A 26,986-nucleotide genomic window follows, 5' to 3' on the forward strand; every position below is an offset into this window, starting at 1 on the left:
TGAGTGAGACCTCTTCTTTCAGCTCGCTCTCTCTCTCTCTCTCTCTGTCACGTGGGCAATGCATGCGTAGAACAGCCAATAGGAATCTCTCTCTCTCTCTCTCTCTCTCTCTCTCTCTCTCTCTCTCTCTCTCTCTCTCTCGCTGAAATGACTTGTGATTGGCCAAAGTCTCCCATCACAGGCTAGATTTTCTAAAGCCTGAAAACAGAACCAAGAGGCGCATCCTCTTCAACACTTAAATCTCTGGACTCAGTCTATCACTTCACCTTGAGATTTATAACCGGTGATCATGTCTGTACACATCATTGTATTTTATATGACAGGGTTGGGTGGTCCTCTCTCCAAGAAAGACGTGACACTCACTGGTATCTCATATCTATAAGACCCTTGCTGGAAACACTACCATATTACCTTACAAAGTTGCCTTGTTACTCAGAGGGACCTTATCAGACATGCTCAGCTGACTCAGCTGGCTTTTGCTTCATGCTCTACAAGCTCGGTATGAACTTGGAAACACTGCTTTTAGTTTTAGTAGGTCTGACTACTGGAACAAAATACAGCACCTCCTTAAAATCAACTCACTTGTACCTTTTGGACATTTTAAAAATCTGATTTTAAACCCCCAAACCTTTCCAAATCAGAAAGTTTTAGTAGCTGTCAACTATTTTTATGATGGTATTGCTTCTTCTTTGTGTTTTTTCTTTCTTTCTTTTTTCTGTCTTTGTAATTGACTCAATGTCATTGTAAATGAGTGTCGTCCCTCAATGATCTCTCTATTATGACTAAAGGTTGAATGAATGACTGAATGAATGAATGAGTATGAGTATGAAACTACAGCCAGTCGCTTATAGCATAAGGACTGCAAAAGGAGGTAAACAGCTAGCCTGGCTCTGTCCAAAGGTAGCAAAATAGACTTGCAAGCACCTTGTTTCCACTCTTGATGCTAAGCTAAGCTATACGGCTGCTGGCTCCAGCATCATATTATAAATATGCATATTTGCCAATATCAAACTATTCCTTTAAAATTCACTTTTTGATTGGCTTAAATGCACTCTGGCTTTCCACGTCACTTTTTCTCTCATACCATAAAACAATGAATCCAACCATATTCAGGCAGCCAGGCGACACATTTAAGATTCCGTTTATTTTTCTGTAAATAAACTGAACATACGCTGAATGAGCTCCAATGCAGCAAACTGCACCCCTCTGGTAATCCACTGTCAATACAAACACAGTGTGACGCTGTTGTCACACAAATGCACAGCACTGTGCTCTTGTCATGCATCAGGACACACAGGTGTCTATATCTCTCCACCATTCACAGCAAATCTGACCTCCCAAAACCTGCCAGACAAACCTGCAGCCGCCAGCCGCTCTCTCTGTGAGGATAACATGGGGTTGATGGAGGAAATCACTTTAGAGGATTAACGCTGCATGTCATCTGGATTATAGAGAGATTTTACCTTCCAATCTGTTACCTTCTATGGGGTAGACACACTGCCTTTAGATTTCGGAGGTCTCACTCTCACTCTGGTTGTTCATTTATTCAGATTAAAAACATGACACTATGGCCTTGAACAGGAGCAGTGTCACTGTCTGGATTGTGCTGTGAGTGTATTTTAACTTTTATTTACTTCATGTACTCCATGTAAACACTGCCTGAACTACATAGTGGGCCTCTGGCTTTGAGATGAGGAAAGTCATGTAATAAAGGGTAAACCCACCAAAACCCACCCTATAGATTCCTTATTCATGTTAGCTAAGACAACAAAATTCAGATATACGGTTCTTTGTCTCTTTCTAATTAGATCTCCATTACAAAAGGTTAATAAAGTCTTATATCTTTATGGTTAATGAATCTTATGTATACGCTCTGCAGTCTTTTTTCAGAAGGTAAAAGGTCAAACTTTCCATCTGAAGAGTCTTCATTATAAATGGTCAGCAGCAGCCAAACGAGGCAACCTGGTAACCTATACAATAATGTCCTTATTAATGGCTTATTAGTGCTCTAGAAAGCTGTATTAAATGCAGTATTAAAGGTGATTAGAAAGCAGCATCAATGAAAAGAGTCTTTTACTACTACTACTACTATTGTTGTTGAATAAATATTTATTGAGATTTACAAAGTATATAACAGACCCGTTGTATAAGCTACTATTTAAATTGCTTTAAGTTGATTTGATGATTTAAACACAAATAATTTAAATAACTTGAAATCATTTGTTGTTTTTTATTCAAGAACACAAAAGATTAATTGAAACTCTTTAGAAATCCCACTGGTTTTCTGTTTATACTGTTGGATGTTGGTGTTCTGCACTGACTTAACAGAGTTCATAGTTCACCCGGCATTTTATTTAGCAGCATACCAGTGAGGAGGAGGATGGTGGTGGTGTTGTTGTAGTGTGACAGGAATTTCAAGGTTACTGTGAATGTGCGCTGAAGGAAACCGTCTGAGGTTAGCTGCTCACACCTACACACACAGAATAAGCCAATGAACCTTGATATCCACCTACACAACAACTGCACATTCAATCTGGACTCTTTACCTCTCTGCCTCTCTATCAGCTGCATCGCACGCACAAACATTTCTTCCTGCAATTAGTACACTTCCTCTAATAATTCATGCACTGTCCGGGGCCAGTGGGACTAATTTTCTGGAAGTTAATTTACACAGGCTGACCTCTTGCAGATGTTTTACCGCTCACTACTTAACTGAGCTACCATCGCCGCACGGTGAGCCCACACTGCACTAACCCTATCCTCAACACATTGTTTGATTTATCTCGCTCTTTCCATCTCACCGCTCAACCCACTGCATCCTCTTTATCTGCCTCTTCATAGCTCTCTAGCTCCCTTTCAGCTGATGGAGATTATTGTGGACAAATAGGCTTAGGAGCATCACTATGGCAACAGCGAATCGTAAAAAGCTACATAAGCACTTCATCAGGGGCCGTGATCCAATGGCTCCCGTTGGAGATGGTGCCCCCAACCTCCTGCAACAAGTAAAGGCAGGCCAGAGAGGCTCATGGGAGGAGGGGATGAGAGAGAGAGAGAGAGAGAGAGAGAGAGAGAGAGAGAGAGAGAGAGATGAAGATAAGACTGTGAGAGGACGAGATAATCCATTTCTCTTCTCTCTCTCTCTCTGCTTTTCATTCAGCCAGTCTCCTCAGCTTCCATCTACCCATCTGATGTCTGAGGACATTTCTTATTCTGCTTTTCAGTGATTTTGTTTCTTGTGGAGACCAAGAAAAACTTCAAAAGAAGAAGAGGTAAGAAAACTGTTCATTTTTAATTCTGCATTAAAAACAGCATTAAATTAGACCAAATTATGTGATGTTTTAACATATTCAGAAGCTGTGCATTTATCTGTCAAAAGTAGGCAGCAGTCCAAGCATGAAAAGTGTTAGTAGTAAAACTCAGCAGTTCCTGGGATGTTCCTAGAAAAGCAAGACACCAGTCCAAGCCACCAATTTTCTATTTTTCATGTGAAATAAGTCAAATTCAAATGTAAAGCTGGTGATCACGAGAGAGAAAAATAAATCTCCTATTTAGAGCTGCAACAATTAGTCGATCAACAGAAAATTAATCAGCAACTAGTTTCATTATCGTTTAAATCATTCAATTCATATCAGAAATACCCCCAAAATCTGATTCTCAAATGTGAGAATTTGCTACTTTTCTTTGCTTGCTTTATAGTAAATTGAATATTTTGAGGGTTTTGGACTGTTGGCCAGACAAAACAAAACAAGACACTTGAAGACCTCACATTGGGCTCTAGGACATTTTTTCATTGATTTCTGCTGTTTCAAAGATTAAAAGAGAAAAGAATCGGCTGATTAATCTATAATTAAAAAAAAGAATCATGTTTATTTCTTCTGTAAAAGAATCATTAAAACGATTTAAACACATGGAATAACATCTACAGTCGACAGTCTCTGGTCTAACATATGAACATTGTTTAAAAAGACTGTTTTGGCTGCATGTGTTTGACTCCATTTTGAAGGGTTACTCAGCTCAGTGAAACTGTTGGGTCTAGAGGTAAGAATAGGTAAAGGCTGCGACTAATCTCACATTGTTGCTTTGTTGTGAAAGCTTTTCTCTGCACGTTGATAATCTCATCTATAGAGCCAAAAACTGCCCCACTACAGTGCAGCAGAGTTGTATAAAGCATTTACAGCATTGTGGTTCGGAGGACAACCTCAACACTTGAACAGATTAACCCAAGACTAAAAGAGGACAAACTAAATGGAGACCAAATAAAAGAAGATAGTATTACAGAATGAAGAGATTACAAAATGTGTAAAGTTACAACATGAAATCATGTGTACTGCTGTTAAGAGATACACCGTGTAAGAACGGAAGCACTTTTGAGGGATCACACCATAGGGCTGCAAATAACAAAAATGTTCAGTATCTATTAACTTTCCTATTATTTTCTCAATGAATTGATCAGTCAAATGTCAGAAAAGTGAAAATGTCCTAAAGCTCAAGGCTCAATTCTTCAAATTGCTTGTTTTGACTGACCAGTTCAAAGTTATTCAGTTTATAGCAACAATTATTTTCATTATAGATTAATCTATTAATCTGCCGATTATCTTTTTTCTTTATTAACTGATCAAATGTGGAAAAAAATGACAATCACAACTTCCCAGAGCCCAGGGTGACATCTTGAAATGTCTAGTTTTGTTCAACCAACGGTCAAAACCCAGAGATATGACAAAGAAAAATCTTCACATTTAACAAGCTGGAGAATGTTTAGCATTTAGACCCCAAAAAACTATTATTTGAATATCGAAATTGTTGCTGATTAATTTTCTTTTGATTAACGGGTCATGTCTTTAAGTAGACTTCTTAAAACATTTTATCCTGAGTTAATGACTAAACACCTTCATCAGTGGTCTCTGTTATGTTTTTGAACTTTCATCACAAAAAGCAATGCAAACAAAAGACTGAATACAGCATCTGTGGGAGCGGATATGACACCTGTAGAACAAAGAGCCAGTGGATGGGGGGGATGTTGTCTTTTATGGATTTTGTCCAGATGTTGAAACAGCACTCAGATGTGGTGATTGAAATGATGCAAATACGATCTCTTTGTGTGTTAAAAACAGTATAAAAACCAAAAAGGATATAATGTCTGTTCCACAATTGCTGCATTTTCAGACAGCCTTGTAAAACACTTAATCAAGTGAACTAGAGAATCAATAACATGTTTAATATAACAGCAACAGCTGCAATTCTGTATTGTTTGGTTTTATTGGTTTCACATTTCAAACTTTGCAAAGATATTTCAATTACTGTCAACTTTCCAAAATGTCTCATTGTCAACTCATTACTTTTAATACATCTAATCCTGGCCTATAACATATTGGGGGAAAAAACACAGTATGCATTCTTCTTTTATACTCCAGTCACACACTGCGTGTAAACATTTCAACAGCATGGCAATATTTTATGTGTGATCTCATCTAATCATTTCAGCGTGATGACTACCTCTGATTGGCTTTCTCTCATCAGGGGGTTGTGAAGGAGGACATGGCCTCTTGGTTTAGCTGGAATGAGCCGTACTGCCGGAGCCCCCGGCGGGACCCGGCTGACGTGGTCACCGAGACCCTGATGCTGGAGTTCAGCTGGCAGCTGAAGGAGATGGAGAGGCAGCAGAGAGAGAGGGAGAATGAGTACCGGCGCCTCAAGACCGGAGTGGACTACAGCTGGCTGGCCAGCACGCCTCGGTCGTCCTACAACATCAGCACCGGGGAGAGGCTTGGCCTGGAGGACCTCTGCTCCAAGGTGCCGCCGACCTGCTGCGGCCTGGTCATACTCAAGTAAGGAGACACAAAAACTGAGCATGTAGCTTGACGAAAATTACAGGATATTACAACAATTTCTTGACCATGAAAGTCCACTTTTAGGAACAATAATCTCTCCTGATGTTATAGTTATGGCCAAAATGGAATGGAAGAAATACCAGATCCAGATCACCACCAAAACGTAATTATTTGTTCCTTGGCTCAAGTCCAAAGCGCCCTTTAAAATCCATGACTGTCAGCTGGCCAACTTCTCTGTTCGTCCCTCACATAAATCTATAATTCTTTGGCGTCTTCGTCCTTTAATCTGCAGCAGTGACGTCTTGAGCTGGTTTGAGCATCTGTTCACAGAAAGCTGCGGAGGTCTCAGGTGTCTTGTTAGAGGTTGACAGGTTTTTGGGAAGCAGTTTGACTGCTGGTGTTAATGTGAGTTAGCAGCCAGGTACTAAACGCTGAGTGGAAATCACGCGCGCGCGCACACACACACATACACATACACACACACACACACACACACACACACACACACACACACACACACACACACACACAAAGGACCAACTGCAGCATGTTTGTGTTTTAATTAGCTACACAGAAGAGTCCTCATTTGAAGTGTAATTAAATACATCTGGGTTTTCCCCAATGCCAGCCTTCCGTCCTTAAGCTCTCTTATTCTTATTATATATTTGGAACTCCATCATCTTTCACAAGGTACACATAAAATGATAATAGGGTTATATATGTTTTCTTTTGGCTGGAGAGAGTTTAGTTCAGTTCAGCTTTATTGTCCCAATAGGGGAAATTGTTTGCAGCCACAGTAAGCCAAGCAGTCCACACTGACAAGGGAGGGAACGGTCTTAAAACTCTTATTCTACATCTATAATTTTCTCTTCTTTTGAGACAATTATGTCTCAATTATTATGAAGTTACAGTTTCTGATGATGTAAACTGTTGGTTTACAGTTATAAAACTGGCTTATATTTCTAATTATTATATATGATTATAACAGATTGTATATGTGAATATAGAAGTGCAACTTTAAGTAATATGTTGGAAAATTAAGGACTGGGCCTTTAAAGACATGATGAATTTAAAGTGTGATTAAATTATAGACCTATAACAGAGGAGACACGTTTTTTGCGAGCTGTTTCCAAGGTGAAGAATGACCTTTCATGCTCAATCAATAACTTTGATTTAGTCATTATCTAGTGTAAATCCTACTAAAGGTTAAACGATTTATTAATTTAAGACTGACAGCAGGTTAAGTCCTGTATTTTGAATGTCAACAGTGGGGCTACATTTTCATTTATATTTGAATCATGAAATGTGCGTTTAATAAAGCTCTGTTTCACTTTCATTTATTGTTAGGAGCTAGTTCTGAGCCAGAACGCAGAAATATCACACAGACAATGTAGAGCACTTTTAAAAGGTTTAAACAAACAACGTGTACTCAGAGTTACACAGTTGATTGTGTCAGGGCGGGAAAACTCCTGGCTGGTCCGAGATAGAGGCGAGACGACGGGGAAGAGGGAGACAGGCAGAGATGAGTACACTGGTGGTTTTCCCAAAGTGGAGACTGAGGCTGGACGGTGAGGCTGGGAGCATGCAGGCACAGCGGAGAAAGCAGCATGTCTGAGCGGGAACTAGAAAGAGACACAGGGTAAGTTTAAGCACAGAGAACAAAGGCAAAACTAGAACTCTTCTGGGACTTGGAGCCAAGTTACCACATGGGTTGTAGTTAACGAACTGGCGCTGAGGGGATGAGCAGCCCGGGTTTAAATACTGCTGGGTTGAATCTGGATGATTAGCTGCAGCTGTGAAGATGGGCAGTGCATGATTGAAGCGGCCACGTCCCTTGACCTACTTTCCTCCAGACCACGCCTCCAGCACGCCAAACGGAAAAACACAGACAAAACACAAACAAACACAGACACACAGGAAAAAGACATCCAAAGCAGGGCGGAGAGAGAGCTGACCATAACATTTATGACATTTGAATAGTTCACGTTATAGCTCTTTGCTAGTAGATAAACTATAATAAATATGATTCTGGCCATGGATGTGTCTTCAGAGCTAACATGGGTGTGTGTCAGAGTAAAGTAGGCCAATCGTCAGTTAAATGGAAGCACTTACTGGGAAGTAGGTTCCCAAACAGCCATCTATTTGAAGGCTTGTTAAGGCCTCAGCACCAGGAGGAGGAGGAGTAATTGGGGGGTTAGCAGGAGTGTGCTGGTCACACAGGTGGGGGGTAAGATAACTGTAATTCAGGTTGCCTTTTTAAACATTTGGTGGATGTTCTTTTGCTCAAAGGCCAGATTTAAAACCCTGGTACAATTTTTGTTTTTGTTTCTAGCCTTGAGGTTCTCTCTTCAATTGACCTGCATGGGTATATTCTGATAGAAATTAGAAAAATATTGATATCCATGCATTGATACAGTTGTGGTGCACTGTATTCATGTTTTTTTGTTCCCTCTTTATATTACTTAATATTTTTTTCATATATTTTATTGTCACATTTTGACTTTAGTATTTGTCTTAGTGTTATACTTATTCCTAATCATCTGTGTTAAAGATGGTTATTAAGTGTGTAACTGGAGTTGTCTTGCTCTTAGTTGAGTATGTGGCCAGTGATGGAGGCAGACAAATTATTTATTATTTAACTTATTCTTTGTGTTTATACTTTTTGTACTTAAGTGATGTCATTTGAGTCAGCGTCTGAAGAACTACAAGTTTGAAAATGCTCTGCTTGATGCTACATTAGCTGGTACTAGCATAACACACGGGAAAACAATCAGCAGTTGTGTTGCATTGTGGGTAATGTAGGCGGCAGGTTTTGGCAAGGAAAAATGTGTGGATTAAAAAAGACAATACATCTGGTCCATTGTGAGTCTGACAATGTTGTAGGAGGAGGATTATACTTAACTGCTCTTCCAGTATGGCAGAAATTAAATTGACCATCAGCTCACTGACCGTGCTGTTTTTTGTTATGCACAGGTTCAGAGAGGCAATGCAGGTCAATGAACCTGAGGTGCAAGAGGTGTCTGCCCTGTTTCGCTCCATCCTTCTGGAGGCTCTGGATCACCAGAAGGAAGAGCAGGAGGCACAGCGGCTCGCCCACCAGTGGAACAACAGACGTGCCATGAGCATGTCCCTCGTGAACTTCAGGTCCCGGATCAAGATCAACCCGTTTGGAAGCACAGTGGGCCTGACCTCAGAAGCTGACAGGACGGGGTTGAGTGACCTCAAAACCGTGTCAGAGGATGTGGAGAGAGTGATGGAGAGGTCGCAGAGGGTTTGGAGCATGCCTGACTTTAGATATAAAGGAACCAGTAGCAGTAAGGTTGTCTGATATGGGGCGTTTCCGTGGGACAAATGTTGATCTCCAGGACCATCTGCTGCAGTATGTCCACTTTGCACACCAGGCAAGGCAAGAATGAATCCCACAATCCTCCTTCTCTTTTCAGTATGAGACCAATCAGCATTTGATCTATTTACTGCTTTACCTTCACACCTGAAAGGTCAATAACTTGAAATCACATCTTTTAGACTTGAAACCGGTTTCACTTTGCATAAGATTATCGCCTCTTGCAGTAATGCGGCTTATATTTTGTAGACATTGGCAATTAAGCATTGAGGGCTGTTTACTGTAGGTCTGATAGGGATTTTTTTTTAATGTAATCTAAAGACATTCTTGACTCCTTAATGTTGAAGGAACAAAGGAAAAATGTGTTGGTGTTATTTCTTCACACAACACAAAATGACTGCAGAGTTGAATGACCTTTTATGACTGAATATGTTGTTGAGATTGATGGATACATTGTATATACAAATTATCGCTAATAGTCAATGCTCAACATTAACTTCATTCAGAGGGTGAGTCATGCTCTCCCTCTACTGACTGCTCTTGGTTTTCTCCTAACAGCACACAAGGAGTCAGCACAATAATTCATCATTCAAGGTCAGCACACTGAAAGCTTTCCTTCTGTTTTTCATTTGTATAAGGCTGTCAAAAAAGAAATTATCACAAAATGTTACCAGACCTTTTTGAGTGAAGTAAAGTCTTTCCAGCTGTTTATTGCTGTTTCTTTTCTTTGTTTGTCACACATCAAAATTCAGCAGTACACAACAGGTTTACGCCATCATCCATAAAAAGCTTTAAACTGGATTGATACAGGGGGATGAACAGTAATTGTATTTCAGTTTAATTAAATGACCAATATCCATACCTTTTACATTTACTGTCAAAAAATGCAGAGTTAATATCATTTTAAACAAATGAATATAAACAATTAAATATCAGTACACACTGATAACGCCGTGGCTACCACAGCCAACATTAACTATGGAAACATTATCGACAAAAAAATTTAAGTATGGGCAGTCCTACATGTAGTTGACATAAATGATTGACAGAGCCAGCCGGTAAATAAATATTTCAAACTTTAAAGGGGAATCAATTTTACACATCAAAGTCTGTTTACAGGTTTTGGGGAGTACTATTGAATATTTGAGAGTGATAGTTTAGTGTAAAGCCTTTTGTGGCTCCAGAATGAGCTACTTGAAGTCTGATAAATTGCCTCAAGTGAGTCACTTTTGAGTCAACGTGGGTTGGGGCTAAAGACTACAAGTTTGAAAATTAAAAATAATTATGGGGGTGTTGAGTTAGAAAGAAGTGAGCTTACCAGACCTCTGTAGTCCGCTCCTCAGCTCTGCTTGAGGATAGCGGCTCGAGGCTACATTAGCCGCTACTACCATAACACACACGAATGTCCGGCCGAACTGTCAGCACTCACACTTCATTGTAGGCAATGTAGACACCTAGTTTTCGACAAGGAAGAAAAATGCGTGGAATAAAAAAGACAATATTTCTGGTCCATTCTGAGTCCGACAATGTTATAGGGTTAAAATGCTCAATCGGTGGAGTACACTTTTAAAGGGGTGACCACAAACAAAGTTGAGAAGCTGATCGCTGGCAGTCACTGGCCTTCATCCGATGTAGTTGATTACAGATAACATTTTTGGATGACACTGCTCAACATAAACACTTCTCATATCACAATAAGCTATCAGACTAAGCTGAAGAATTGGCCACCTGGGCAGTGCCATGGTGAAAATGAAGCTGGTGGTCTGAACGCATCTCTCTTCACTGAAAGAGATGCAGCTCCTTCACTCCATCATGCCGTGTGCTGCCCTTGTGTGTCAATGCAAGTCATATTCATCATTTTTTTCTCAGAAAACTCTTCATTGTTGTTGTCCTGGAAGGTTGCGGTTTCCTGAGTTCTGCTGACATTTCCGAGCACCACCACCACTGCCGTCGACAGTGGCATCACAGGGTAGAGTTCAAGAACTCAAGAAGTTGTGCTCGGTTTTTATCCCGCTGTCACAAAAAAAAAAAAAAAAAATAAGGCAAATAAGGAATCCATTCACAAACTATAAAAAAAGGTACACTTGCTAGGTTACTTGACAGCAAAAAGGTGAGATTACCTGTTTATCTTTCTTTGACTTTTTTACTTTCATCTTTATCTTCTTCCCTGAAATCATGCTGTACTTGCCTTTTTTCTTGTCATTCAAATACTGAAAAAAAAAAAAAAAGTTTATACAATACAATTTTTTTTTATTAAGTTGTCTGACAAAATTACATTACAATTACAAATGTAACTAGGTATGTGCATATCATACCAGCACATGTTGCTAGTACAAATTGCTTTGAGATTAAAAAAGACACTATGTGGTCTGGAGCATGTTTGGGCAAAACTTAATGTTGAGGTGGACTTAGTGCTCTGAGTGGAATACAATAAACGGAAGCCAATTAGAAACTGGTGACACTTAACAGAAAACGGTAAGGACTAGGGATTTCTTCGTTTTATGGGACCTTAATGGGCAGTTACCTTGGAGATTTGTACAGGTCCCACGTTTTCTTCTCCTCCTTTTACTTTCTTGTCTTTTTTACGTTTGTGTCGCTTCTCTTTCTTCCCCTTCGGCTGCAGGATACAAAATAAGTTTTCAGTTATGTTCAGTTTTCAGTCAGTTCACATTATAAATACTTGAGATAAAATACAAAAAAATACTTTTTTTGGTTGTTTGTCCTTTTTCCTTTTCTTAGACTGCTTTCTGGATTTACTGCGGGAGTCTGAAAAAACACATTTAATCAATGTATGGATATTGGTACTTTTATGATAATAAAAATTGACACAATATGTGGATCTACAATTCACAAAATTACATTAATACAATTCAACATTGATGAAAACCAGCCAAAGATTCTCAGATGTACTGCAGACTTTAATGATAAACTTACCGCTACTGCTAGAGCTACTCCGACTGTGGCTGGATGAGTGTGATGAACCCGATGAAGAAGAGGACGATGAGGATGAGGATGATGATGACGAAGATGACCTGGAAGAGGACGACGAGGAAGATCTACTACGGCTGCGTTTACGCTTAGTTTTTTCTCGACCTGAATAAACAGAAGACAGAAATATAAAGATAAACCCTATTTTAGAATTGCACAGAAGATGACATTTGATTGTTATTAAGAGCAAGAAATAAGAAAAAACTTAACTATGTGTCGTCTTGGTAAGAAACAACTGAACTACTTAAAAATGTCTAAATGGCTGGAGATACTACCCACTGTGACCCGAGGCACTGATAATATTATTGAGTTCTTTTGGACAGTGGGGTCTGTGGCACTCTCCCAGGGGGGTCCATGAAAACTTTTCAGATTCATTCATTTAAATAATCATGATATATATATTTTTTTTAAACAATTTTTTACAAAAGGCTTCATAGTTCAACATATTCACATTTTTAAATATGTAATAGTTTATAGATTATGTTCTAATCTAATAAATCTATAACTCTTAGAATCTGCAAATATGTTTAATACATGTCTAATGTCTTGTTCTTTCACATAACTAAGACTATAGAAATATATAAATTATTTCAAGGGACATACATAAGGGTTTCCCTGGTATGTTCTCTATCCTGTATGGGATCCTTGGCTGAAAAAAGACTGAGGACCTCAGCTTTTGGATGGCATTAGTTGTAACTCAAGTAACAACTAATCACCCTTGGTCCCACTATATAAATATAACAATACAACTAAAACCAGGTTGGAGAGTGATATTTAAAAGAAGACTAAAAAAAGATAATCAGAAGAAAAAAATAAATAAAAGACGCACAGGACAAAAAAAGACTGGTGTGCAGTCTAAAACTGGTCTAACGTTACATGGACACAACATTTCACTTGACACAGTAGTTGAAGTGAGAAAAACAACAGTATCAGTTAACACAGTGGATGTGAGGGTACACTAGTTAAGTATTAAATGTGACGGTGAGTTTCATGTATCGGCTTTATAAGCGGTCTTGCCTGAGCTCGTTGATCTCCTCCTTTCATCTGATCTGGAGCTGGAGCTTGACACTCTGGACTCCGCTTTCGTTGACTAGAAACAAGGACAAACATTTATGCCAAATGTATTTGAGTGAGACTGTGTCCTGCTGGATGTGACGGGAGATAGTTTTTTTTATTGTATTGAACTTTGATCTGAAGACGCTAGCTGATAAAGTTACACACCGCAGAGTTCAATCTAACGTTAACCGTTTAAAACAGGTAACCCAATACATACAATCGTTGCTTTGTTAAGAAACGTCTGGCTACAGACTCAGAAAATAATAACGCTTACCTTAATTGTTCTCTTTTCCTAATGTTAGAGGGCTACGTTTATGTTCACTAAGCTAAAGCTAAAAAAACGCTTTAAGCTATTGAATAATAAATGCTGGCTAAAGAAGAAGTTTGGTACTCACCATTTCGAAAGCAGAATACAGTTAATATAGCATATATTTATATATTATGACAATTTAACAGCTGGAAAAAGGGTAAAATGTATATCTATTCGCAGTTATCGTTCGTAAATTAGCATTAGCCAGCACTCTTAGGAGACATTTTGTATCCCATAATGCACCGCTGCTTCAAAACAAGGGGAGCGAAAACGACCGACAGTTAAAAGATTATAAGAATAACAAAATAAGAAATGTCTGTGGGTTCGTAGGGTAAGGGGACATAACAGAGGGGATGAGTTGGTAAAGAGGGACTTAAAGAAAGGAAATATAGAAATGCAAATCAGTAGTGCTAGGCCAAATGTTTAATCTGGGGAAAAAACAACCAAATGTGGCAAGAAAATGGGACAGACAGAGGAGTGTAAACGTTTCTATGGTAGGTAGGCCTACTGGACACAGGCGATAAGAAACTGTGTTGACAAGGGTTGAGGTTAGGGCACTGTGCATTAAACTGAACAAAATAGTTCAGTTTGCCTATATGAGACACGTTAGTTAGTGTTGTGTTGCCATGTCAGGAAGAGGAGTGAGCACCTGGTATGTGACGCAGAGAGGTGATTAGGAGTAATTTGAGGGAATTAGGGGAGCAGGAATTCACATTCAAAGGATTACTGTGCATAGGTGAGAAAGCACAGGACAGGGTACTGATAGGTCACCGGGATATTCAAGATTCAAAATCCTTTATGAATCCCACAACGGGGAAAGAATAGTAAACAGTTACAGTATAACTGTCACTGCACGGTTATCAGTCCTGTGTGTGTGTTTTGTCCATGTGGTCTACTGGGACCAGTGCTATGTGTATAACCTTGCATACAATGTAGGTTAGGGTGTGTGTGGGTGATAGTTTATATTATTATTATTATTATTATTTTTTTGTTACCTAAAGTCTATTGTCTGACCTACACTCCGAAGCAGAAAGTGGCAGTAATGCACCAATGAGCTGGATGCCAACAGCCGTAAAACACAAAGAAGAAGAAGTTAGCACTGCGCCCCCAGTGGTGAAGGAGAGGAATAACATGCAGCTCTGGTAAAGTGCTGCTGTGTGCATATTAAAAAGGTGAGTTTAAGCTGGTTACTAAAATATACTAAATACATTTTATTTCTGCTGAGGAAATGTAATCTTTAGAGCCTGCAATTAACCACAAACCACTTGGGAAGAAGTTGAATAGCTGCCATGTTTCTTCACTTTCTGGAGTATAAGGATTAACATTAATGTTACAGTATACCCATAAACACATAATAAGCAAACATTTTTGATAAAGATCCCTTAAATTTGTGGTATTGTGGCCAAGATATGGGACATTTTACAGTTAAAATATAAACCTGTCCTTTCTTTCTGGTGAACAAAATGTGTAATGGTCACCTGTATCTAAATTACCTCAAATATATCTTTCTAGTTACTAGCTACACATATATGCTGATACCAATATAACGTCTGTGATGATCTATTGATGGCTGTGATGCATAGAGCTTTAAATTAATTGGTCATAAACACAAAGTACAGATGATGCTTATCCTTATACTGTATGTCGGTCACAATTAGAATTTTGTCCTGCTAATGGTGCTAGAGATAAAGTCAGGGGATCACCAAATGTATTGCAATTCATCCTAAGGAGGACCTGAATGTCTGAACCTGCTATAGATCACTACCACAAAAACACACATAACCACTGCTATTGTACAAAAACACGTTTATTATGACAGTATTAGTATATTATACAAATACGAGCACATCTAAGCACACATAGTATAAAAATACAAAATCTTGATGTGCTTCAGTGTTCTGGGCATCATAAACCATTTGATGAACACCACTGTATAGTCAGTTCCATCTAGCCCTGCAGTCCTATGTTTTACTGTTAAACACAAAAAAAACCTGAGAAAAAACCTCAGAAACCATGCAGCTTAAAAAGATTTTGCGAAGCAAGAAATGGCTGCTCTCTAATCCTGTGATATACACAGTTGCAGGTGTGACTGTTCACAACTCAGAATGAAAAAGAATCCAGGAACAGGAACTCACCTACAGAGAAAACGTGTACAAAAAACTGATTCCAACTGATGCATATAATGGTATAAAGAAAATGGTAAGCAATTCTTATGTCTCAGTATGTAAGTTCCTGTTAAATTCTTTTAAAGGCATCTGAAAAATATTCAGTACCAGTTGCACTTTTTTAACATTACAGGACTATAAAACTGACCATGTCAATCCATCTAAAAGCTAAACTGTATGTACATGTAAAAATACACTGGATGTAAATAGAAAGCAGACACAAAAATGAACATCAGTTTGCCCATTGACAGCCAATCTAATGCTAAATGCACTCATTGCATTAAAATAAATTGTACAGCTGCCCTCAGATAGATATAACATTATTGTAAGCAACAAAAAGGTTTATTAGTTACAACATATCATGCGACTACCTGCCCATGTCAGAGCCTCACTGCTGGATTCACACAGTATGACTCTGACTCCTTGCAGAAGGACTGGGCTCCAGTGAGGTGATGTGAAGCAGCAGATCAAAGCAGGTTTAAGGGCACGTTCAGACCAAAGCCAGCGATCCGTAGGGTTTTGTGGCTGTGGAAAGACGTATCACTAAAAAGGCCCATCTGTGTGATGTCCTGTTGTGTTCTTTAAAAAAGCAGCACAAGTAGACTTTATATTTTACAATTATTGTTTTCTGTCAGATCGTTTATAGATCTTGACATTTACGACCGCACTTGAAGGCAGCTTTAGTTCATATAGAAAGAGAGAAAGAAAAGAGATGGAGCATTGTGCTTTATTGTTGCATTGTTTTTTCTTTTTCTTTTTTACAGGGATGTAAGGGACTCTCAAGTCAATTTAATTTATAGTATCAAATCATAACAAGAGTTATCTCAAGACACTTTACAGATAGAGTAGGTCTAGACCACACTCTTTAATTTAAAAAGACTCTCACACTGCCTCAAAACACACTGACAAGTCTGATTGCCGGTTATATAATTGGCCACTGCAGGATGATGTGGGATTGCGTTTCTATTAAAGTTGAATCTTTCTCAACTTTTCACCGCAGGGCGTTGCAGTTTTTTTCGACGCCCCCCTGCGGCCCCCACCGCCACAGCTTAAACGCACTACCCCCAGTCAAAATGAATGGGGAGACTTGCGTTTTTGCTGGACCGCCTGAGTTGCTGTGGACATAGCCTAGCTCCTCTTCTCTTTGACCTAAGCCTCAGCAGAAATACATATGCCAGGTGTATGGAAATATAAAAGATTATATGAAGAAAAATACATACTATACTAAAAACATGCTTTAATGTTTTTCATAATATAAAAATAAAATAAAAAAGCTTATGTAAGTAGTTGTGTATCAGCAGTGAATTTATGGTGTGACCCACTGGGTTTTCAAGGTTATTGATCACAATTTTCAATGCAAAAGAAATCCCTGAATGTGTGAGTGTAAACGGGATTAACTGAATATTTATGCTGACAATTTTTATTATGTATATTTTGAAGACTCTGTTGTGTCAAACATTCACTGCCCATCCTGAAAAATACAAGTTGTAGATCTTTGATCACAAAAAAGTTTCAAAAATTGACTTGTGTTGGTGAGTAGAGCAAATCGTCTAGTTTTTTAAAATCACATTACACATCTGCGGACATGGTGTAGCTGATTAATAATCATTTACTTCTTCCTTTCTAGCTCAGTGGACTGTGAGCAGATATTTAAACCTCTGCTTTGTTCTTTGAGTGATCGGCGTGAGCCAAGCTCTCCTCATTCTCCTCCTCCTCCTCAGGAACCTGGAAAACATGCAGTCCAAATTATTTGTCTGTAGCATAATGAAAGAGACCTAAGTAAGACATTTTTAAACAAGATGCAATCATTGGCTTATATGCTGTACCACCTGCGTGGAACCAGAGAGTTGGAATGAACACAGGAAGAACTCTTATCTTTTAATAGAAGCCTGTCAGATGAAATCTTGATTGTAATAAATGATGCAGTGAACCACATCCAGCTAATATGATCCCAAAGCCACTAATTTAATAACTTACTGCATCAATCACTTGTGATGCTTGAGAGTCAAAAACTAGAAATAATATTTACGAGGAAAGGGATTTCTTACCTCCCAGTAAATAGAGTCATCAAAGCAGTTCTGGTCTGGAGGCTGTCCCCAGAACGGCAACTTCATTATTAAACCTTGAAGAAGAAAATGAATTGTTTGATCACTCAGGCCTTTTGCCAAATCATAATAACACTGACCTTTTACCTTTGAGTGACAAACCCTGTGCCCTGGAATGTAACCATTATGACATATGGTCTCATGTTTCATCTTCACCTACCTGTAATAGCACCTCCAACCAAAGCGAACCCCAGGGATGAAGCCAAGGCAGCAGCTTGCATGGCAGCATTACCTCTGAAGAGGAGGAGAAGAGAAGACAGGAATGTAAGAGCTGACAATTAACTGAACCATGAAGTTACTTCAAAGCTACAATACAGTTATGTGTATTATAAAATATATATTATTATACTGTATGTATATGTATACGATTTCTGGTGGGTAAAATGACCCTTACCCCTCTTTTTTTCCCAAAGCCACAGCCACAATACCAGCCAACCCGCCCAGGATGCCAGGCATGCCGTGCAGATTGTGGACTCCGCAGGTATCCTGGATGCCCAGGTTGGATGCCAGGATGGGCTACAGAGGAGAAAAAATGTCTCTTGTTGCAACCAAAGGAGTGTCTTTCTAAAAGCTGAAATACGCATTTTGATTTTAAAAATGTGACGTTATCAAATGTTTTCTTCCGACCAATAGTCCAAAACCCAAGTATCATAGAAGAGTAAACCATAAAATAATGACATTTTAGAAGCTGAAACCAGGGATCCCTCTCCCATGTTTGCTTAAAAATGTTCTTAAACGATTAATCTCTTATTAAAATTGTTGGAGATTTTCTGGAAACTAATCTGTTTACAATAGTAATAGTTTACACCAAAACCTTTTAGGAAACTCATCGTTTTGCACCTTTTGCTTTGACTTTCAACTCACAGTTAGGTACTTGAAGCCCAGGGTAGAGATGATGCCAGCCACTAATCCAATCAGCATTGCCCCAAATGGCCCGATGTTCATGTCAGCACATGTTCCCACAGCAACACCACCAGCCAAGGTGGCATTCTGAATATGCACCTGTAGTATATAAAAACAAGTATATAACTGAATTTGTTTTTAAAAATTCTTGAATAAGTGTTATTGTGGATAATAAAGGAAAGTTATCTGACCATGTCCAGTTTTCCTTTGTGCTCCACAAGGCTGGAGATGGCATAGGCAGAGAGCACACAGGCAGCCAGGGAGAGGTAGGTGTTGATCACTGCTGTGAGCTGAGTGAAGCCCGGATCAGCGATGGCCGAGTTAAAACTGGGCCAGAACATCCACAGGAAGACAGTTCCTGTAGGAGAGGGGGAAGAATGAAACAGTATTTCACACCGCAACTTAGAAATGTATAGATTCAAGGATTTATATGCATTCTTGCTGAACAGGATTGATACACATTTGAGGTCGCTATCTATTTATCACTGTACATGCTGCATGGTTATTTATGACCACTAGGTGGCAGGCATACGTTGTGTATGTGCAGGCCTGTGATAAACCAGTGAGGGAAGATTACAGCCAAATAGATGTATATTTCATTAGTTTAAGGTGTAACTGGCTCTTACCAATCATAGCAAACAGATCAGAGTGATAAACAGATCCGTCGTTCTCATGTCCGTTTCGTAAACCTGGTCGGTAAAGTACTCGAGCCACTGCCAGGCCAAAGTAGGCTCCGTAAGCATGGATGATCATGGATGCTCCAACATCATTCGCCTGTGAAAGAAGAGGTGATACTGTAAAATCCAGTTTACACAGTGAATGTTCCTGGTCATAATGCACCAATGAATGCTGTATTTTGCTAATGTAGTTTATCAACACATGCCCGTGTCATTGCGTACTTACTTCAAGGACTGTGGCCACCAGATGTTCGTTGATGGAGAAGATGGAGATCTCCAGTATGGTCATGATGAGGAGCTGCACAGGGCTGGTTTTACCCAGAACGGCTCCGAAGGAGATCAGGACTGTAGCTGTGCTGAAGTCTGCGTTGATTATTCTGTACAATAGAGAAGAAAACAGAAATTATAGGATAATGAGGAGAATAGGTGGAACAGAAAAAGTCCTCAGACCAGCACAGTTTAACCTTCATTTACCGAACCTAAAGTGATTTGTTAGAGCAACTCAGCAGCCAACAGGATAGGTCAATGGTTTATTGAGCAGCTACTTAGTTGGTGATGCATATTTAACTGCTTAAATGTTAATCAAGGGGTTACTGATAAGCGACACGTGCAGAAAAAGACATTCATACTTGAAGATGCTGACTTTGATCTTGCCATCATCCAGGTGCCAGATGCCCTGCGTGAGGAGGCCCCACTGCAGGCCGAAGGCAGCCAGCAGTAAGTTGACGCCCACGCTGCTGAACCCGTATCGCTTCAGGAAGGTCATCAGGAACCCGAAGCCGATGAATATCATGACGTGGACATCCTGAAACACTGAAGACATGAGAAAAGAGATCAGTTCTGCTGTTGATTCAATGACAGGGCCCTCCTTTGTTGTGCGAGTCCCACTTTAGCCTTGGCTAAATGTGGACATTAAATCGAATCAGATAAAACACTTGTGATATGCCGCCTTCAATTAGAAATAAGCCATTTGCTAAGACTGCTTTCCACGGTGGTATTCGTTTGACTTTGTAGTTTAAATGATTTATTGAGCAGTTACTAGACTTCACCGGAGTCATTTCCTTTCCACAGGGGCTGTATTGTCTGCTGTGACCTGTTGGTTGGTTGGAAAAGCAATTCAATCACACTGTGCAGAATGGGATTCTGGGAAATGCTCCTGATGGTCCTGTTGAGTTTGTGGCCTTGCACTGTTTGTATGAAGTGCATATGGTCTTAATTGATTAGCACACCCTTATCTAGTGTGTTTGGACCACATCCCATGTTTTAATTGTCATTGCATTTAGTTTTACTATATTATGAGGAATACACAAAAAGACAAGCAGAGATAAATCTGGGTTAAGGCCAGGTAATTTTCGGGGGATTTGTGTCAACATCCTGACAGGGGTGTGGTACTCCTGTTTCCCATAGGTCTTTAAGCTTGATATGATATGATGAGCCCCTTATGGAAAATACATCAAGGTGGAGGTGTGCGCAGGTTCAGAAACAATGCTTCATTTCCTCAGAGTGGAATGAGCATGAATGTAGCCACTGTTATCTGGACAGTACACACTTACTTTCATCTTTCAAAAGGCAGGCATTTACTGCTCTGCAGTCTCAGATTCATCATCATCATCATTTCATTTGTTTAATTCCTTGAGTCTTGTAGTCACTGTGAGGTTGCCAGACAACCAGTGGAGACTAGGTGAAGTCACTGCACCCAGCCAGGAAACAGTCCGTCACATAATCGTTAAACCACAACATGGTGTTTTTATACTTACATTTTTGTACAGATTAAACGGTAACACTTTACTTGAAGGTATCTACATAAGAGTGACATGACACTGTCATGACACAGTCATGACACATGAACCCTAACCCTAACCATAACTTGTCATGACAATAACCAAACTACTAAAAGAAGCGTTATGTCATAAACGTTTATGACTTGTTTATAAACGTTTATGACACGTTCATGACAGTGTCATGGCACTCTTATGTAGATACCTTCAAGTAAAGTGTAACTGATTAAACAAGCGAGATGTAACGTGTTAATTAGTCTGTTTGAAGGGTGCTGGTAAGTGGATTTTGTTACCTGTGGACAGAGGTAGACTAGTGGTTTCCCCCTGATTCCATACTTTGTGCTAAGCTAAGCTAACCAGCTGCTTGCTGTACTTTTATGTTTAGCAAACAACTGTGAGTGTTGTTTTGTCGTTAGTGAAAAACAATATTGACCTTGTAGTTGAAAAAGGAGCCTCGTATAAGAATGACATTTCCTCCTATGGAGTCCTTTCATTCGCGTTCGGAGATCGCCTATTTTTGACTGAGAAAATGGCGGATAGCGTAAACAACTGCTAACGTGAGTTGCTCAACACCTTTCTTTTTAGTAAACTCTGTGTACACAAACAATGTTCTCAATGCTCGAGTTCATGTGTAGAGACCCTGGTCATACTTCCAGCAAAGTTTCATGTTGTGTCGAGCCTTCTTAGTGTTTTAAAAATAGCTATTTTGAGGCTATCATAAAAGTGCCCCTAGGACTCCCATTCAAAAGGCCATTTGACCGAAAAACGAAGATACGGTAAATCTTAAAAGTGACGATTCCGTCCTAAATATGCTTTTAAATGAAAGTTTGACTCGGGTACATTCACAAAAAGACCCTAGGTTGCATTTTGGTGAGAGTTATGCTTTAATATTTACATTGTTTAACTCTGACAACGAGGAATTAAAGATTCATTCAGTCAAAGGTTACATTGTACGGGATTCCGCATGATCAAACACAAGGGAAGTTAGCATGGTTACATTATGCATGATCAAACGTAATTTCCCTTAAAACATATAGAGTATATCAGGACATTTTCAAAATGCCTTTTGGTATAAAGTGAGAACGCCTACATCATTGTAAGGCAGAATCTGTGTTTTTATACATGCTCAAAAACAGTGTACTTAAACAGATGTTATACTGTAGGCTGCTTTTAATCAGTAACCAATCTGATAAAAATAGAGCTGCTCAAATCTACTCAGAGCGGTTGTCTAGCTGCTCCATATTGACAATATAGCTTTTAGTGGGGTTAATGAGTAGTTGAAACAGATTAATGTTTCAAAATAATTTTAATCGCCCGTGACGATTGTTATTGGTTTAAAGAAATGCCAATAAACCAGAGCACATTTTTCTCCCATCCCGGAATGCTGTGTGGAGTAGCCAGATCCTCCTCCGCTCCGCAGCGTGTGGATGGTCTGGCAAAGCGAGACTAACCTAACATTTATGTTCTCTCCTGCTTGGTAAATAATTAATTAACCAATTTAATCACTTTACAAACAGTTGGGATATCATGTGAATATCATCCTTTTGAAACGGCATTCTTCACTCAAATGTCAAACCACCTCTGAAGAGTGTGATTTCACAAGAAAACAGTCGTGAAATTTGTGTTAATGATCTGCTTAAAATCCTGACGTGTGTTTGTGTAGTGCTGCACTGATGCCATCAGCAGTGTGTCAAGGTGAAATATTGATTTGGCTCACATCCACACAGCTCTTTTGAACAGAAACTGGTTGCCCCTTCAACTTGTGCTTTGACCCCCTCCCATTCTCAGGTAGTTCAATGGTCATGGTTTTAGCTCATTCAGCATTATTGAAAATACTTTTTTTAGAGGCATTTGCAGATATGGTATAATAGCAATTTTGGGTTGTTTGCGCATGTAGGCAAACCTCTTTTAAAAAATGCTTATTGTTACTTTTACTTGGATGTTTGTATGTTCACAACTAAATCATACTGATCAATGATCATTTTTGTATCATAATTCTCATTTTCATTGAAAAATATTAAAATAACTTTTTTTTATTGATTCTAGTTTGATTTTTGCGAGAATCTCTACCAAACAAAGATTTTTTCGTTAGTCTGTAGGATACGATTTGTAGGCTGAGACGTTTCTGCAGCACCACAAAACTTAATTTAGGATGGTTTGACACATATTTTGCCTTTTAGCAAATATTGTCCCCACCTGCGATTTGGATATTGCAGTAGTCCATATTGCGATTTCGATTAAATTGCGACTAATTGTGCAGCCCTAGTCATGCCCGTGACTTTTTCCATAATCATAGACTGCAAACACAGCAAACAGGATTATGGTGATAATCTCCAAGGCCTAGGTCATGATGGGGAACTGCATCCTCATTTTCTTGCTGTAAGAGGGCATCCTGAGACCATCTCTGGTTATCTCTCACAGTCTGACACACACTCACTGATAAACAAAAAGGCAGAAGACTGGGCCTGAGTGGTGAACACCCCTCTCCCATTCTTTTCAACCAGTTGCACTGCCAGGAAATCAGCGTTTCTAGACCAGAAAACACCATGTGCCATAGAAAATTCATTGATCATGATATTTTTTTTAACAAAGAAGATGTCATTTCCTGTATTCTGGTGCCTTTTAACAGGTGGCTCGATACTTCTATCTATCTATACTAGCATGAGAAAAAAAGGCTATAATTTGTAATTACACCCAGAGGAAATGGTTGGCCTGTGATCACATATTTCTTTTATATTCAAAAGTACAGAAATTTATTTGATGACTAATTCAGAGTCATCTCTAATAATAACCACTCATTGTTTATTTCAACTTTTATGCTTGCATGCAATTGCAATATCGCATCTGGGTGCATGGTAGCAGTGAAAATGTGGTATGGAGTTTCATTGAGTTGGGCATTCTCTCAATAAGCAAGCGGAATGGATTTGATAATGACACACAGACACAGCACTCTAAAGAGCGCCAAGTGGAAAGACCAATGTTCTTGATGCGTTTTCAACAAAACACACTAATACTAATAATAAAAATAAAAAAGTGGGTTTGACTTGACCCTCATATAATGGCTCCAACATCTTTGCAAGTAAGAAATGCAATTTCTTTGCAATTTATTAGAAATATGCTCTGGTTTATTTTTTCTAAAATTCACTGCGGGCCATTTAAAAACGGGCGGCGGGCCACAGTTGGCCCGCGGGCCATAGTTTTGACTGTGTAGGGGCTTGTAGTGAACAGTAGTTTCAGGATGGGGAGGAGGTAAAATTGGAAAGCAGCCACAGTGTCTTGCACCACGCCCAGATGTTAGGTAATGCTCAGTAATGTGGGTGAGCCAAGACAAGAGAGAGAATCCCCTCAGGACCAACTGTAGAGGAGTGATGCAACCAAAACATATGCAAACACATACATTATTATTTCATTATTATTTTTTTTAAATTCTGGAGCAATATATTTCCTTGCATTTGATTTAAGATACAAAATGACTTTACAAGAGTAACCCTAACCCTAACCCTATTAGAAACGTATGTAGTGTTTTGTCAAACCATACAACCAGAAATTCTGTCTGTCATTTACATTATTTTAAAAGTGAATTGATTTGAGCCGGGATAGCTTTTTCTCGCTCCAGTCCACATTTCTCTGCTTATTTGTATTTTTTTGATCCTAACAGATGTCTGGCATGCGTTGGATAGCAGATCTCTCTGCACCCAACCGCAAGCCTTCACGTTATCTAATCACATTTTAAATGGTCATGGCTTTAACTGATTCAGCATAAAGCATTTGCAGATATGAAGAGATGTCTTGTGTCTAGCAGTTAAACTTAACCAAACTAAATTTGCACATTCGTAGATTCTGGATTTTTCAATGAGGGAAAATGAGTAGATGTGATTTTAAGAATTTTTAACGAGGCAACATCAACTTTTTTGTGGGAAAACTGTATCAGATGCACGTTATTATTGAAAACAAAAAATATTTTGTATGTATTCAAAAATGTCTGGAGAAGATCTTAACTCAGTGTGATAAAAAGTAAAGAAAAATCCAAAATAATCATAGAAATTCTGAAGAAGACTATATTGCTAGACATGTTCTAGTCTATTTTATCTGTAGTAGAAAATATGCTCAGCCTTAATGCTGACCATTGAGCTAATCTCTATGGGTCACCCAATCATGAGTAGACATTCATACAATAAAACAGCCGCTTGTAGTTGCAACTATATGCAGATAAGTTGTCATGATGCAAAGGACCCTCTCAACTGCAGGAACCGCTCTATGCTCAATAAGTATGAAGGTTTAAACAAATACACAGCATTCTTCTGCCCTATCTATCTTCTGTCTTTATTATCTGTGTTTGACACATTGATTTAAATCCCATGTGATCTCCACTGTATGATACCTGACACTTTTCCCTGCATGATCCTATTTGACTTTGTGAGGGATGAGAATGTGACCCCATGACCATTTTTATTTCTTTCAGCAGACCAGCCTCCAAATTCTTCTATTTCTGTTTGCAAGTAATTGGAAAATCACATCCTTAAAACACAAGTCACATTATTCCAATAAAGGAAAGGAGGCCTTTTTCATGTCACTCAACACTTTTAAGTTCAAGACTAGATAACCAAAGCTTAGACATATGGAAGATTTGTAAACTTATTCCTTTTATAAATAGAAATAAGCTTCATTTCAGCATTTCTCTAACACACTAAATCACACTGAGTCAGCAGAACAAGAACCTTTTTTTCTCTGTTAACATCAAAGCTGCAACAAAGGCCATAATCCATCATTTTTAACCTCTTCAAAGACAGTCTAGAGACCAAACATTAAGGCATCCAGTAGGAGAGCATCCCTCAGCGAGCACCCACAGGTAGACTTACTGGGGTAGAGATCCATGGGGTTCTCTTCATGGTGAGTCTCATTGGAGTGTGGCTCGTGCCCGTGACTTTTTCCATCATCATAGACCACAAACACACCAAACAGGATGATGGTGATAATCTCCAAAGCCAAGGCCAGGATGGGAAACTTCATCCTCATGTTGGTGGCATACGCAGGCATCCTGAGACCAACTCTGGTTATCTCTGACACACACTCACTGACACTCTTTTTTAGGAGTTGTGCTGTGTAAAGGGAGGGAACAAGTGGTGTCTGGTTTTAAACTGATGCAGTCTTCGTGGTGACCAATGACAGTGCAGAAGACTGGGGCCTGGGTGGTGAACTCCCCCCTCATGTACTTTGCTCATGGGGATGGGTTTCCTCTCTGGACGTCACAAGGGACAACGCAAAACACAAATGTAATGACACTTGGCCAGTCAGTGGACATGAAAAAAACACTTAATGACTGCTCCTTTCCACTCATTTTTCACTGTCAAGTTTGTTTGTTGACTTATTGACTTTGGTGTTTTTTGTTAGAATACAAAAAGTCTTAGACAATGTGAAAAAAAAAGTCTTATAAAGAGGTATTTGCTATTTATAACTATGTTGCTCAAGAAAATATACAGTAGCTGTCATACAATTACAGTTTTTTAGATTCCTTTTTGTATCTGCTCTATTAAACACTGTTCCTCTTTCTTAGTGCAAACGACTTCAGACACTGTTCCCTTGATATTAAACCCTTTTGCAGGTTTTTTATGCAACGACTGATTCAGATACATAACTTAGGTAAAAGTAACAATACAACACTGTAAATAATACTAAATTACAAGTAAATGTCTTGCATTTGAAATTTTATATATAAGAATAAGAAAACGCACGCAAATAAGAAAACGCATGAAAATAATAAACGCACGAAAATAAAAACCTTGTCCAAACACACCAGGATAAATATAACTGTCAAATAAATGTAGTGGAGTAA

At 39.0% G+C, this 26,986-nt stretch overlaps 3 protein-coding genes across 3 annotated transcripts; 1 reads left to right on the top strand and 2 right to left on the bottom strand.

Moving 5' to 3' along the window:
* Nucleotides 1–5,531: 5,531 nt before the first annotated feature.
* rd3 (retinal degeneration 3, GUCY2D regulator) lies at nt 5,532–9,882 on the top strand. The gene is made up of 2 exons (XM_078274941.1): nt 5,532–5,825; nt 8,802–9,882. Exons 1-2 carry the CDS (start codon nt 5,536–5,538, stop codon nt 9,154–9,156), a joined length of 645 nt encoding a protein of 214 aa, XP_078131067.1. The 5' UTR covers nt 5,532–5,535; the 3' UTR covers nt 9,157–9,882.
* LOC144533526 (uncharacterized) lies at nt 9,857–13,774 on the bottom strand. The gene is made up of 7 exons (XM_078274940.1): nt 13,611–13,774; nt 13,177–13,249; nt 12,106–12,264; nt 11,876–11,937; nt 11,696–11,788; nt 11,292–11,381; nt 9,857–11,184 (listed from the first exon to the last, which is right to left on the bottom strand). The coding sequence occupies exons 1-7, from the start codon at nt 13,611–13,613 to the stop codon at nt 11,134–11,136; spliced, it is 531 nt and encodes a 176-aa protein (XP_078131066.1). The 5' UTR covers nt 13,614–13,774; the 3' UTR covers nt 9,857–11,133.
* Nucleotides 13,775–15,314: 1,540 nt separating this feature from the next.
* On the bottom strand, nt 15,315–26,270 carry rhag (Rh associated glycoprotein). The gene is made up of 10 exons (XM_078274193.1): nt 26,013–26,270; nt 20,005–20,188; nt 19,602–19,752; nt 19,325–19,472; nt 18,890–19,056; nt 18,660–18,797; nt 18,190–18,311; nt 17,956–18,029; nt 17,739–17,812; nt 15,315–17,415 (listed from the first exon to the last, which is right to left on the bottom strand). The coding sequence occupies exons 1-10, from the start codon at nt 26,188–26,190 to the stop codon at nt 17,341–17,343; spliced, it is 1,311 nt and encodes a 436-aa protein (XP_078130319.1). The 5' UTR covers nt 26,191–26,270; the 3' UTR covers nt 15,315–17,340.
* Nucleotides 26,271–26,986: the final 716 nt, after the last annotated feature.

This window comes from Sander vitreus, chromosome 18 (genome assembly GCF_031162955.1).
Source record: "Sander vitreus isolate 19-12246 chromosome 18, sanVit1, whole genome shotgun sequence".
In the NCBI taxonomy this organism is placed as follows: domain Eukaryota; kingdom Metazoa; phylum Chordata; class Actinopteri; order Perciformes; family Percidae; genus Sander; species Sander vitreus.